Below are 12,794 nucleotides of genomic sequence, written 5' to 3'. Positions count from 1 at the left end.
GTAAATGATGCTTCACGTGAGCGGCGGTATAGCCAGTGCACGTGCAGGTAGACACGAGCGCTGACGTCACTGATTGGTTAATTGCATACCTCTCTCTGTGTGTATTAAATTACTTCATTTAACAGCTCGAGCTCGTTACTTCCGCCTTTTAGAAGGACACAATAAAAGGCAAATAAATGTATTTTCCTGTGAAACCTATTTTAATGCATTACAATTTTACACTCACTTTTTTTCTCCTGAAATATTAAATTATTTAGTGCTGAAGTTGTGGAATTTGAAAGATAATCCATGCTTTTTCAGATTTTGTACAGACCAGGAAGTTCTACATCCAATAAAAGGCGTCTAATTGGATCACGTGATTTAGAAGGCTAATGAAGGCTAATTCCGTCTTCTTGCTTATTTATTTATTTATTTTTTTTAACAGTGCAGCAGAAATATTTTAACAAAAGTAGAGGCTGGTGGCTAAGACAGAGAAAGTGAAGGAACTGGACAGCGCAAAACCACAGTAGTTAGATCTTTTTTTGCGGCTATCTGCTGAAAGGAAACCTGTCCAATGTTCATCAGAAAACGCTTTGGTTGTCTCTCTGATGGAACCCTACAACAAAGCGTTTTCCTGTTAGAATGGGTTCCAAGTGGAACCCTTTTGTAGAAGCAAAAGAAAATTGAACCCTTAAAGAACCTTTGAAGAACCCTTAGTTCTGAGAGTGTGTGTATTAACTGGTGCAGTACAAACTCCACATTATTGCTCATTATCTTCTTCTTAATATCTACTGGTGGCACTGCCCTTTTCTGCTGCACAGAGCATGTCCGCATGTTGGCCACACCCCATTCTGCTACATAGAGCGGGTCCATGAAGTGATCCCGCCCCTTTCTGCTACATAGAGCAGGTCTATCTGGTGGCTCCGCCCCTTTTCAGTACATAGAGCGAGTCCATCTCGTGGCCCCACTCCTTTCTGCTACATTAAGCAGGTCTGTCTGGTGGCTCCACCTCTTTCTGCTACACAGTGCTTGTCAGCATGTTGGCCCCGCCCCATTCTGTTACATATTGCGTCTGGTGGACCCTCCCCTTTCCAATACATAGAGCGTATTCATCTGCTGGCCTCAACCCTTTCTGCTACCCAGAGCGGGCCTGTCTGTTGGTCCCACCCCTTTATGCTAAATAGAGCAGAGCTGTCTTTTGGCTCCGCCCATTTCTGCTCCATAGAGGAGGTCTATCAGGTGGCTCGACCTCTATTTACTGCATAGAGCTAGTTTGTCTGGTGGATCCGCCCTTTCCCCCTACATAGAGCAGGTCCATTTGGTGGCTCCACCCCTTTCTGCAACATAGAGCTCGTCTGTCTATCTAAATTCAATATTTTTACGAAACTATTTCTTTAAAATCTAAGAGGGTAAACGAGGTTAACACCATAATCCATAAAGTTAATTCAACAACATCAGGCTCACATTCTTATCTTATGTGAAAATGTGGGACTCAGCTTGCAGATGCCTGATATGTGTGTGTGTGTGTGTGTGAATGCATTGTGTAACCATGCGCCTACACACACTCTAAACATAGCGGCAAGCACTGACCCACACACTCTCTCGCTTCTCCTGAACATCACACGTTGCTCAGACGCTTCAGATCTGGCAAGTGGGAGCGGTGAAAAGAAAGCAACAAAAACCCAAACCTCAGATGCGTCACTGCAAAAAAAAAAAACAAAAAAAAAAAGGGATTCTGGGAAAGGAGTTCACTTTACAGGGTCAGTGATGGAAAACACACTAAAAGCAGCAAGATTTTCAGAAAAAGAGATTCATAAGGAGTTCTTGAATGTTTAAGATTATTTTTAGTGTTAGAATCAACAGCCAGAGATTCAGTCTGGAAATCCTCGCAGTAGTCTAGTGACTGTACTGCCACTAGCCCCACCCCCTTTCTAACCTTAACCGTAACATGGCAAACACACGACTTCCGATGCTGAAGTACATCCAACATCCAAAACCTCATGTTAAACACGACTGCTTCTCTCTCACTGCCACTACAGTGACTGTTAACTGCCTTTTAATGAATAAATACATAAACAACACATAGGAAGATAACACTCTGAAAGAAAGAAAGAAAGAAAGAAAGAAAGAAAGAACTGATTATTGAGTCATAAGACAAAGAGAGAGAAAGAAGAAAGTGCAGAAAATTAACAACAGAAGGAAAGAAGCCCCCCCTCTGTTTTTTCTCTCTCCCTCTGTTTCTCTCTCTCTCTGTCTCTCGCTCTCTCTCTTTCACTCTCTCTCGCTCTGTGCATTAGTAAGCTGTGTTACAGCTCCTCCTTCAGGTGAACTGATGCATCTGTATCTCCTTTCGCGTTCTCTAAATTTTTAAACTTTCATAAATAATTTTGAATAATACCAAAAGAAAGAAAGAAAAAATGCAATCCTGTGAAAGGAAAGAGGAAGAAAGCAAATGAATGAGAATGAAAGAAACCTGTGGATATATAAACACGTTACAGCAAAAAAAAAAAAAAAAAAAGAGTAGTACTTGATGTGATTACCAGTGATGTCATCACAGTCCGCAATGCGATTGGATAACGATTGAATGAACACATGATTTGCTGGTGAGGAAGGAAAGAAAGATAATGAAAAGAAAGAATAAGGGAAAGATAGAAATGGAAAGAACAGAAGGAAGGAAGTCAATCAAGAATTTAAGGCCTACTACATAAATTTAAATTTGTGTTAAGTCACAGTTAGTGTAAATGAAGCTTCAGTTCTGCTTGAACATGAAGTCCACCTGGGTCTCTCTCTTTCTCTCTCTCTCTCTCTCTCTCTCTCTCACACACACACACACACACATTCATGTATGGCTGTAGTTGTGAGGACCACAGGTTCCCATAAACACCATAACACCACAGATGATTTGTGTTTGGTCTTTTTGCTTTCACCAAGAAGTTTATATGCTTTTACTTTTACTGTCTGATTTATTATATCTCCCTGCATACCTGCTATAAAACACACACATACACACACACACACAAACAATTATTTTACAAAATATGTTAAAAATAGCTGATCTTTACACATAGTGCATTATTTATTAACACTGGGAGGAACACCATACACCAGCACCCTCCCCCAATACGCACACACACACACACACACACACACACTCCTCTTCCTAATTAGCCACAGTGCATCAAACAAAGAGGATGTGACCCACTGGTGTGTTTTCAAAATCTGTTTCTATTCACACACTCAGTGTACATGAGGACTCAGAGTCCAAATATTGGAGCTAAAGTATTAAGGATCATGGGCTTAAATATGCTTAAAAAAATGAAATACTAATGTTTATAAAGGTGAAGCTATATACATTATCTTGAAACATTATCTTGAAACAATTAGTTTTATTATATTCAAATATTTATGTTAATCAGCTAAATTTGTTAAATTTGTACACAAATGTTTTTGTGTAGCATTTTTTCCCTTTAAATTGTTTTATTGATGCACTAAAATGAAATTACAATTTAACATTAGTTAGTGTTATATGTTTAATTAATTAATTATACTTTAATACATTATACTAATGTTTATGTTAAATTCTAATGAATGAAATTCCTAATGCTTCAAGTTTCCCTTAACTATCATTATTTACTCCATCACTTACATTTACAAACCATAAACCTCAAGGTTAAAAATACATAATGTTAACAAAAACAAAGGTAAATGGTAAATCATTACAATTCAGAGTTATTTAATTCTGCTTTCCTGAGTTTTTAAGATGTAAATTATTTCATTTTAATGGGATTTAGATTGGCCCTGAGATTTAAAGTTTAATGTCATAATTAGATTCATATCTTCTTAGATTTCTTTTATGCATTTTCTGAACTATGAGCTGTGTAGGTGCGCTAAATTAAATATAAATAACCTATATATGAATATCAATGGTAGCATTATATATTTGTATTGCAAATTAGCATTAAGTTAAAGCATAAATGTTTGTCAAATCATTATTACTTATTATGATTTACTGTATGTATTTTATAGCGTAGCACTCGTTCTACTGTGAGTGTAACGGCCCTAAAATTTATTTACAATAATTTAATGTGAGTTTATGCTTAATTCATTTCCAAGCCAATTAGTATTAAATGAATACATGTGGGTAAAAATAAACAAGTAAATAAAAGAAGTTTAGATAAAATTAGCAGCATGTTATTATTTTTAATTAGAGATTTTCAGTTACACCTTATAAGATTCCTTTAATTTAATGCACCTATGTATGTATACATTCAGCTATGAGTGATTAAATCAGGGCATGTTGGGGGCGGAGCTCCGTGCAGTGTAGCAGTGGTTCTGATTGGTTCCCACGCAGGCTGCGTAGGCCATGGCGTGAGCGATGTAGCTCTGCTCATTAACGCCCTGGAACAGATGAGCCATGGGGCCTCGAGCCAACACGGCCACATCCTCGCCTCCGTGAGTCTCTGAGTCGAGAGGAGCCGCCGCCTGCTGCACGTAATCCTTACTCCCTGAGACAGACAGAGACAAAGAGGGTTCCGGCTTTCTAAAACAGTTCTACAGGAAACCTTTCCTAAAAGGAATACGCTTTATTGTCAGTTTATACATAAAACTTTTAAGGGTTTTCCCAAAGTAACATGGAAGAAATCTGAGGAACCTGTACTGTAAATTGTTTAACTAGTGGCATGATGCTTTAGGAAAGTAATTAACAGCAGCACATCCTGAAGTGTTTTATTCCTCTTACACCAAGCGATTTACCAACGATTACAAACATCTGTATATTAAATAACAACACGTCTTACTTTTTATCTGTTTATAGTTACATTTAATGTTGGTGAAACAAGTTAGTTCCTGTTGTCACTTATGTTATTGCAGCTATAAACAGTCTTTCCCTCACTAGCCTCTATTTTTTTCTCTCTCTTTAAATTAATAAGACAAAAAAAAAAAACCACAGAAACTGAGAAACCACAAAAAAGTGTAAACTCCTCTGTCCTGAAGATGTTGGAAAACTTTAGGCTTTGCCTGTGACTGTTACAAAGCACTGACACTGGAGACTCCTTTCATAGATGTTAACCTGATTTAGCTAGGTAGTTAGGTATTGTGTGTGTGTGTGTGTGTGTGTGTGTAGCCCTCACTGGTGTCCACTTGGCGGATGTCTTGTCGTTTGTTGTTGATGATTTTGTGTCCAGGGCCGTTTCCATACATCAGAGTGGTATAGGGGAGCATGTCCATCCCGAAGACAGGAGATTTACCTTAGACATGCAGAAACACACACACACACACACACACACACAAACTATAAACTTATCGTCTGTTCCTGTATCATGTTGTTCCTCTCAAACATCTAAAATCTGTGCACACTTACCCAGAATGCTGTTGCCCCTGAAGGGATACCCGTTAAAGGAGAGCGAGTGGGAGTGGTCAGCAGTGACAATTGTCAGTGTCTCTTCCTCATTGGTCAGCTCCAGTGCCCGGGCCACAGCGTTGTCAAGGGCGACAGTTTCATGCAGTGCCATAAAGGCACGACTAGCATGGTGTCCTTGATCGATACGTCCACCTGCAGCCACAACACACTGACTACTGATCCGGTTCACTCCGGTGAGCGTGTTATATAAGGAATAAACCCCTCAGTGCCATGCTGTTACAGGAAAAAAATCAATGATGAGGTGGTGTGATGAAGTGGAGTCACTGTTATCACCCGGAAGTTGATTATTCTCCTATAACAGCACGTCCCCAAGAGTTTTATTCCTCTTATTCCACAGCAATTTACCAATGATTATAAAGTTTCATTTCTTAAAGAATGACACCTTATACGTTTTATCCGTTTATTGTTGCTTAATGTTAGACAACTTCTGTTCTTCCTGTTCTCACTTACATTATAGCAGCGATAAACAGTCGTTCCTTCACCTGTTAAAAAAGTGCTGACACTTTTTACTGCCTCTTCATTATTTTAAATTATTCACATTATACTTTTTATATTTAACCTTATATTATATATTTGAGTTTTTATGGTACTTAATAGGGATATAACGAATCGCTACTACAATACACAATATGTATGACGATATATAGATTTGCTCGCAAACTGACAGCCAAGCAGTAGTGTTGCATTTTTTTTAAAATCTGAAAGTCTGAATTTGGTAATTATTTTATGTAATGTTTAAAAAAAAAAAATTATTTAACACTAAAAAGGATGAGTAATAAAAACTGTAAATAAAATATAATAAATAAATAAATAAATAAATACTCATTTTATAAATCTGAGTTTGTAACTGTTTTAAATTTTTTTCAAAATATATAAAAATTAATATATTAAAAAAGTTATAAAACAATATTGTGATACCTGCAATATATTTTGATGTAATTTATCACAATACTGATATTATATCATCATATTTCCCAGCACTGGTACTTCCGTACATGAAGTTTCCTCCGGCGATCAATAAAGTTTCATTTTATCTATTTGTTTGATTAAATTTCCCTTTTTTTGTGTTGTAGATAAAGATCTGCTCATATTATAGCTTTAAATTCAGGAATCGAACCTTTCTAGCACTGCTGTATGCTAGAGTTTATAGTGTAGCATTTAACGTTTTGCAGTTTCACAATTTCACACACGAAAAACCCTGTACACCTTAAATATAATTTCTGTGCTTTTTGCTGAAACTTGTGTCTAACTGAGACATTTCTAAAATTGGGGGTGAACTGATGAACAGCTAGCATGTTTTATTAGCGATTGTAAAATTCTCTGCTGTAAGATATTTAAATGTCTGATGATGAGTTAAGAGAAAACCAGAAATTTTTCATTTTGCATTGTTCATTGTTCTGTGTATAATTTCTGTGTTTTGTTTAATGCGAGTGTTCTAGCACTTAACAAGTGTCCGGATTTCTCTAGAAAAAAAAAGGATTAAATTCGAATTCATGTCATTTGTCTCACCTTTGCACACAATTTTCCACATATAGTATACAAACTTTCCATGACTTATCAGCTTATCAGCTTATCAGCTCGTTGCTCCAGTACAAACTGTTTATTCTCTATTGATATGTTTCCTGATTTACAATGTTGCCATGGTGATGGAGTTAATATTACTCATTAATTTATCGAGGGATGGATTTGATTGTTTGGTAGTTTGATTGAAATTTACCCTCCACTAGCAGAAAGAATCCTCTCGGGTTCTTCTGTAGGATGCGGATGGCTTTCTCAGTCGTCTCCACGATGGAGGGATCCATGAGCGGGTCTCTCTCCACCTCGAACCTCAGATCACCAGGTTCAAACAGGGCTACAGAGAAACCGAAAAAATATAACCTTATAGTCAAATACTCACAGAGTCACTGAGTTAGTTCCTGTTGTCACTTACGTTATAGCAGCGATAAACACTCATTCCCTCACCAGCCTCTCTTCATTCTCTCTTGAAGTTAATAAGACAAAAAAAAAATATACGTAGTTTGTCATGTTACCGAAAAAAACGTAAAAAAAAAAATAAAAAAAGTGTAAACTCCTCTGTCCTGAAGATGTCGGAAAACTTAGTTGCAGCTTTCCCTCTGACTGTTACAGAGTGCTGACACTGGAGACTCCTTACATAAACATCACATTACACGAGGAAAACTTCACCGCATCAACGATTGCACACGTTTGTAATCTGTTTATTATTAGTGGAGCATCCGCCGTACACGTCCCTGTGAGTGAGCTGTTAGTATAGAAACCTGTGATTTCCTTCTGACCAATCAGAATCCTCCTGACTGTTTATTATATTAATAGTAAATGATTATATCACACTCACCCATCAGGTAGTCCGTGGTCTCGGGGTCCACCGCATCAAAGTCTGTCTTATTCCACACATAGCGAGCCACCTACAGACCACACGGACAGAGAAGCTTCTTTAGTTTTGCACTCCAGCCATGAGGCTAATGTAGTAATTGAAGCTCATGATCACCGGTTTAGCATCATCAGATTACACTTTTTTGTTTTTTTACATAACTGGTTTCATAAAATGGCAGAATAAGTCTGTATTAAAAATAATCTTAATCAGTCCTATTGTACAAGCTCTGCCTTCAATCTCTAGGCCACACCTCCTACCCCTATCTGTCTCTTTCTTTCTTTCTTTCTGTCTCTGTCTCTCTTTCTACTGATCAGTTTTTTCTCTTTTATTGTCTCTTTCTCCATCGATACCCCTCTCTCTCTGTGTCTCTATCACTCTCTCTCTCTTTTTCTGTCTGTCTCTCTCTATCCTGTCTCTATCTACACTATCTCTGTGTCTTCATTTCTCTTTCTGTCTGTGTCTGCCTCTCTTTCACATCCTATCTCTAGCTTTCTCTTTTTCTCTTTCTGTTTCTCTCTCTCTCCCTCTCTCTCTCTCTCTCTCTCTCTACCTTTCCCTCCTTCATGTCGATCCACTCATTTATGAGGTTGCGTTCATCCTCTCTCATGCCGGCTGAGTTCAGGTCCATGGGATACTCAGGGTCCGCTGTGCCTTTAGGGGTCATGTACTTACGGCCACCGCCAATAATCACCTACACACACACACACACACACACACACACACATTTATACATTTGCATTCAACACACACATTTAGACAAGTACTATACATAACACATACACAAAACCTATACATAATATAATTTTTGTTTATACCCAAACATGCACACACACACACACACACACTCACATCGATGTCGGTGTTGGAGATGAGCTGGGAGGCGATGTCAGTGCAGCCGTCTCTCTTGGCCGCAGCGGGCATGTCAGCATCGCTGTACCACTTCCTGCTGACGCTGTGGGCATAAGAAGCCGCTGGAGTGGCGTGTTGTACACGTGTAGTCGTTACTATGCCAACTGACTTCCCTACACGTGCGCAACACACACACACACACACACACACACACACACACACACAGATCTTACATTTCGCTTTGATTAACAGTACTAAAATACTTATTCATAAATTCAATTCTGTGTTTATAAATTATAATTTTATTCAGGATGATCATTCATTTTTAAGATAATTAACATAATAACAAAACATGTTCATAATTGACATTAATATATTAATATGTTCATAATTAATTAATTAATATATTAATATGTTCATAATTGACATTAATATATTTCTATATGTCCATAGTGAACAAATTTCACCGTTCAATTACTATTCAAGTGAGACAGACAAGCAATGAGACAGACAATATGGGAGACAAGCAGAGAGGCAGACAGACAGTGAGGTACACCGACAGATGTAGAGAGAGAGACAGACAGTAAGACAGACAGAAAGACAAGAAGACAGTGAGGCAGACAGACAGACAGACAGACAGACAGACAGACAGAGTCTCATGCAGAAAAACAAATAGTGAGACAGACAGTGACTGAGTCAGACAGACAGATAGCGATGGTGATACAGAAATATAGCAAGTGAGACAGTGAGTGAGACAGACAGAGAAGCACACAGGCAGTGAGGCAGACGGACAGAAAGAGAGTAAAGCAAACAGTCAGACAGACGGATGGAGAGTGAGACACTGACTGTGAGGCAGGCAGACAGAGAGAGAGAGAGAGAGAGTGAGGCAGACAAAGCGTGAGACATATAAAGAGAAAGATAGTAAGACAGACTGAGAGGCAGACAGACAGATAGAGAGAGAAAGAGGCTGACAGATGGAGAAAAAGATGGAGAGAGAGGCAGATAGATTGTCAGTGGACAAAGAGAGAAACGACAGTCTGAGGCAGACAGACAGATGGAGAGCAAAAGAGAGACAGACTGAGAGAGTGACAGTGAGACAGGCAGACAGATGGAGAGGGACAGTGAGAGAGACATACAGACGAGGACAGACAGACAGAGAGACAGGTGGGTGTATACCTGCATCTTTAGCCCATTTGAGGATGGACGTGACCTCATTTCCTGTCTGTGAGCGACACACACCATTCTGCGCAGCAGCGCTCACACCCACAACATTCAGATTTGTCTTCACACCACATAGATATGCCGTCCCTGTCGCTCCGCTGTCTGGGATCTGAAAGTCTACTGAGTACACCTACACACACACACACACACACACACACACACACACACACACTGTATGTGTAACTTTGTATGTGTAAAACAAATATGTGTTTATATGTGTGTGTGTTTACCTTGGCAAGACCAACATAAGGGAACGTGTCCATGTTCATGACGGTCTCCTCTCCTGGACGGTCCTCCAGTTGGCCTTTCAGTATGCGAGCGGCTGTGATTGTGGTGATGCCCATACCTACACACACACACACACACACACACACACACACACAGTTTTTGTGAGGACCATCAATAGACATTATGACTACTGTAGACAATTAATAGAACACAATTATAAAATTTTATATATATTACACATTCTCACCATCTCCGAGGAACAGCACAATGTTTTTGGCCACATTAGTGTTGAGTTTCCTCCTGAGAGCCGAGTTCAGTGTAGCCTGAGCCTGAGTTCTCCAAAACTCCGGGTTCTGCTCGTCCACTGCAAAAACAAAAATGAATGAAAAATTCATTTAAATTCCAGCAGCTTCCAAATATCTCCAAATCTCCAACTCTGTAACACTGACTGTATACTAGTACATTATTGTATACATGTGCATTACAGTACAATACACATTTTCTAAAAGGGTATATCTTTATCAAATTTAAAAAAAAATCTGTTACCTTTTTTCTGTGAACAATTTATTACCAAAATGCCAAAACTGTACATCATAATATGGATTTTTTTTTGTTAGAAACCTGACAGTACAGTGTAGTACCTAGAATCTAGATATCTCAGATGTAAATGCTGTTTTGCTAACATTTAAGGGTTAATTTATATATGCATGTGTATTCCTGTGTGTATTTTTGTATTTACAGCATGTATTTTTCAAAATTAAAATTTAAATACATATAAAATATTAGCTGAAGAAAATTACACTAAAAGTGAATTCAGAATGTTTATTACATTGTAAGGACTTCCCTGAGGCGGTCGGAAGAAAGCACAGGACACACACCAGGAACCGAATCATGATGACCAGCAGCAAGACCGAGCCGAAAACGTCCTCTCGACTGCAGCGAACAGAAAATCGCACTCTGAAATCATCGGATTATAAATAACCCCTGAAGTCGTCAATGGAAAAAAAACATCAAATCTTTATTGCTGGGTAAAGTTCCACCTGCATGGGAAAGGTTCAGAAGCCAAGACGGAGATTAACGTTTATATGACTGTCAAATAAAAAAACACTTTCATAAATAGTGTGCAAACAAAAAAAATAATACAAATATTATAAATAAAAAAATCAATCAAACAAAAAAATCAAACAATATATAAATAAAAACAAAAAATATATATATAAAAATGGAAGGATTATAAATAAGTGTTTTTTTTAAATAAGTGAATTAAAAGGTGCAAAGTTCTTGCTAATCTGTTGAGGAAAATAATTGAGAATAGCAATAAATCAGAATAATAAGAAGCACATCTGTATCAAAACTATTAACTAACAGAAATATTTATATTTCTAAATTTCTAATTAGTTTACTTGTTGTTCACAGTCACACATCTTATCCATTTATATATTACATTTACTGAAGATTAACATGCATTAATAATTAATGAGGCCTTTTTTTATGTTTATGACCTGCTATATTACACACTTATCAGGAAAAGAAGAGATCACTTACGAGTCCATGAGAGCGGGATGATTCAAAGGGGGTGAGGTTAACAGATAAAAGGGAATTTTATGGTTTGATAAAGAAACATTACGGTGAAACACTGCAGGTGTATATGAAAATTTTTAAATAAAGTTTACACAATTCATCTTTGCTAGATATTTGCTGATTTTCTTATAATTATTTTCTTCATGTTGGAATGTTTATACAAATGTAAATTTATTTGAGTTAAATATATATTTAGAATATATTTAATAGTTTAAATTAAATATGCATAAATTAGCTTATTTAATAAAATCAAAAATTGAGTGTTTGAATAATGTAACAATTAAAATGTTTATTTCAGTAATGGAGTAAAGACACTTTAAACAGAAAGACTTTTACAAAAAAAAATTTTTTTATTGTTTAATCAAGAAAATACCATGCACTCTTATAAAATAACTTTTTTTTTTTTGGACGAAATTGCTATCTACCTTCTTCCACATACATGAGCTCACAGACACCCACGATTGGCCAGTGCCGCAGTGATTGACAGGGGAGAGATAGTATGCCCCTCCCACCCAAAGAGCACAGCCAGTTTTGAGCTCTTAGACTCCCGGCTGTGGCATCGTCAGGATTCGCACTCGATTTGAACTTCCTGAGAAGCTGTTGAACACGTGCTTGAAAGCTCTAATAAAGCTCTCTGTTGACTGGGAAATAGTTAACATTAACTTAAAAATGAACATTAATGTTAACATGAGCAAAAAACAAAAAACATTCATATTTACAGCATTTAGCCTTTATCCAGAGAGACTTAAAGAAGAGCTTTGGAGACTCTGTCAAAAACACATCCTCATGCTAGTTCACTAGGGCAGTGGAAAAAAACCCACTGGGGGGTTAGTATACAAGACAAGTTTTTTTTTTTAAAATAACAAAGTGGTTATTTAAGTGAACAGGTAGGTCTTTGGTTGTCATTTAAAGCCAGTGATTCATCTGTTTGGACATCTATGGGAAGTTCATTCCTCCAGTTTAGTGCCAGAACAGAGAAGAGTCTTGATGCAGGTCTTCCTCGTACCCTGAGAGATGGTGTGACCAGTCGAGCAGCGCTAGAGGATCGGAGGGAGCGCGGTGCAGTGCGGGGTGTGATAAGTGCTTTAAGGTAGGTGGGCTCTGGTCTGTTTTTCATTATGTAGG

The 12,794-nt window shown here is 37.7% G+C and overlaps 1 protein-coding gene across 1 annotated transcript; it reads right to left on the bottom strand.

The window, feature by feature from the left end:
• Window positions 1–4,159: 4,159 nt before the first annotated feature.
• alp3 (alkaline phosphatase 3) lies at window positions 4,160–11,026 on the bottom strand. The gene is made up of 11 exons (XM_026943337.3): window positions 10,918–11,026; window positions 10,336–10,452; window positions 10,091–10,206; window positions 9,816–9,990; window positions 8,640–8,812; window positions 8,341–8,481; window positions 7,752–7,821; window positions 7,116–7,250; window positions 5,339–5,530; window positions 5,109–5,225; window positions 4,160–4,484 (listed from the first exon to the last, which is right to left on the bottom strand). The coding sequence occupies exons 1-11, from the start codon at window positions 10,979–10,981 to the stop codon at window positions 4,267–4,269; spliced, it is 1,518 nt and encodes a 505-aa protein (XP_026799138.3). The 5' UTR covers window positions 10,982–11,026; the 3' UTR covers window positions 4,160–4,266.
• Window positions 11,027–12,794: the final 1,768 nt, after the last annotated feature.

The sequence above is a fragment of the Pangasianodon hypophthalmus genome, chromosome 14 (assembly GCF_027358585.1).
Source record: "Pangasianodon hypophthalmus isolate fPanHyp1 chromosome 14, fPanHyp1.pri, whole genome shotgun sequence".
Lineage (NCBI taxonomy): Eukaryota > Metazoa > Chordata > Actinopteri > Siluriformes > Pangasiidae > Pangasianodon > Pangasianodon hypophthalmus.
This window is presented reverse-complemented; position numbering and strand designations above follow the sequence as displayed.

What these genes read in the sequence shown, in the direction of transcription:
- alp3 (XM_026943337.3), bottom strand. Translation starts at nt 10,981, where the DNA reads ATGATTCGGTTCCTGGTGTGTGTCCTGTGCTTTCTTCCGACCGCCTCA. An exon ending in TCGACATGAAGGAGGGAAAG is followed by an intron (nt 7,822 to 8,340) that starts GTAGAGAGAGAG and finishes TGTGGTCTGTAG; the next exon opens with GTGGCTCGCTATGTGTGGAA. An exon ending in CAGGGGCAACAGCATTCTGG is followed by an intron (nt 5,226 to 5,338) that starts GTAAGTGTGCAC and finishes TGCATGTCTAAG; the next exon opens with GTAAATCTCCTGTCTTCGGG.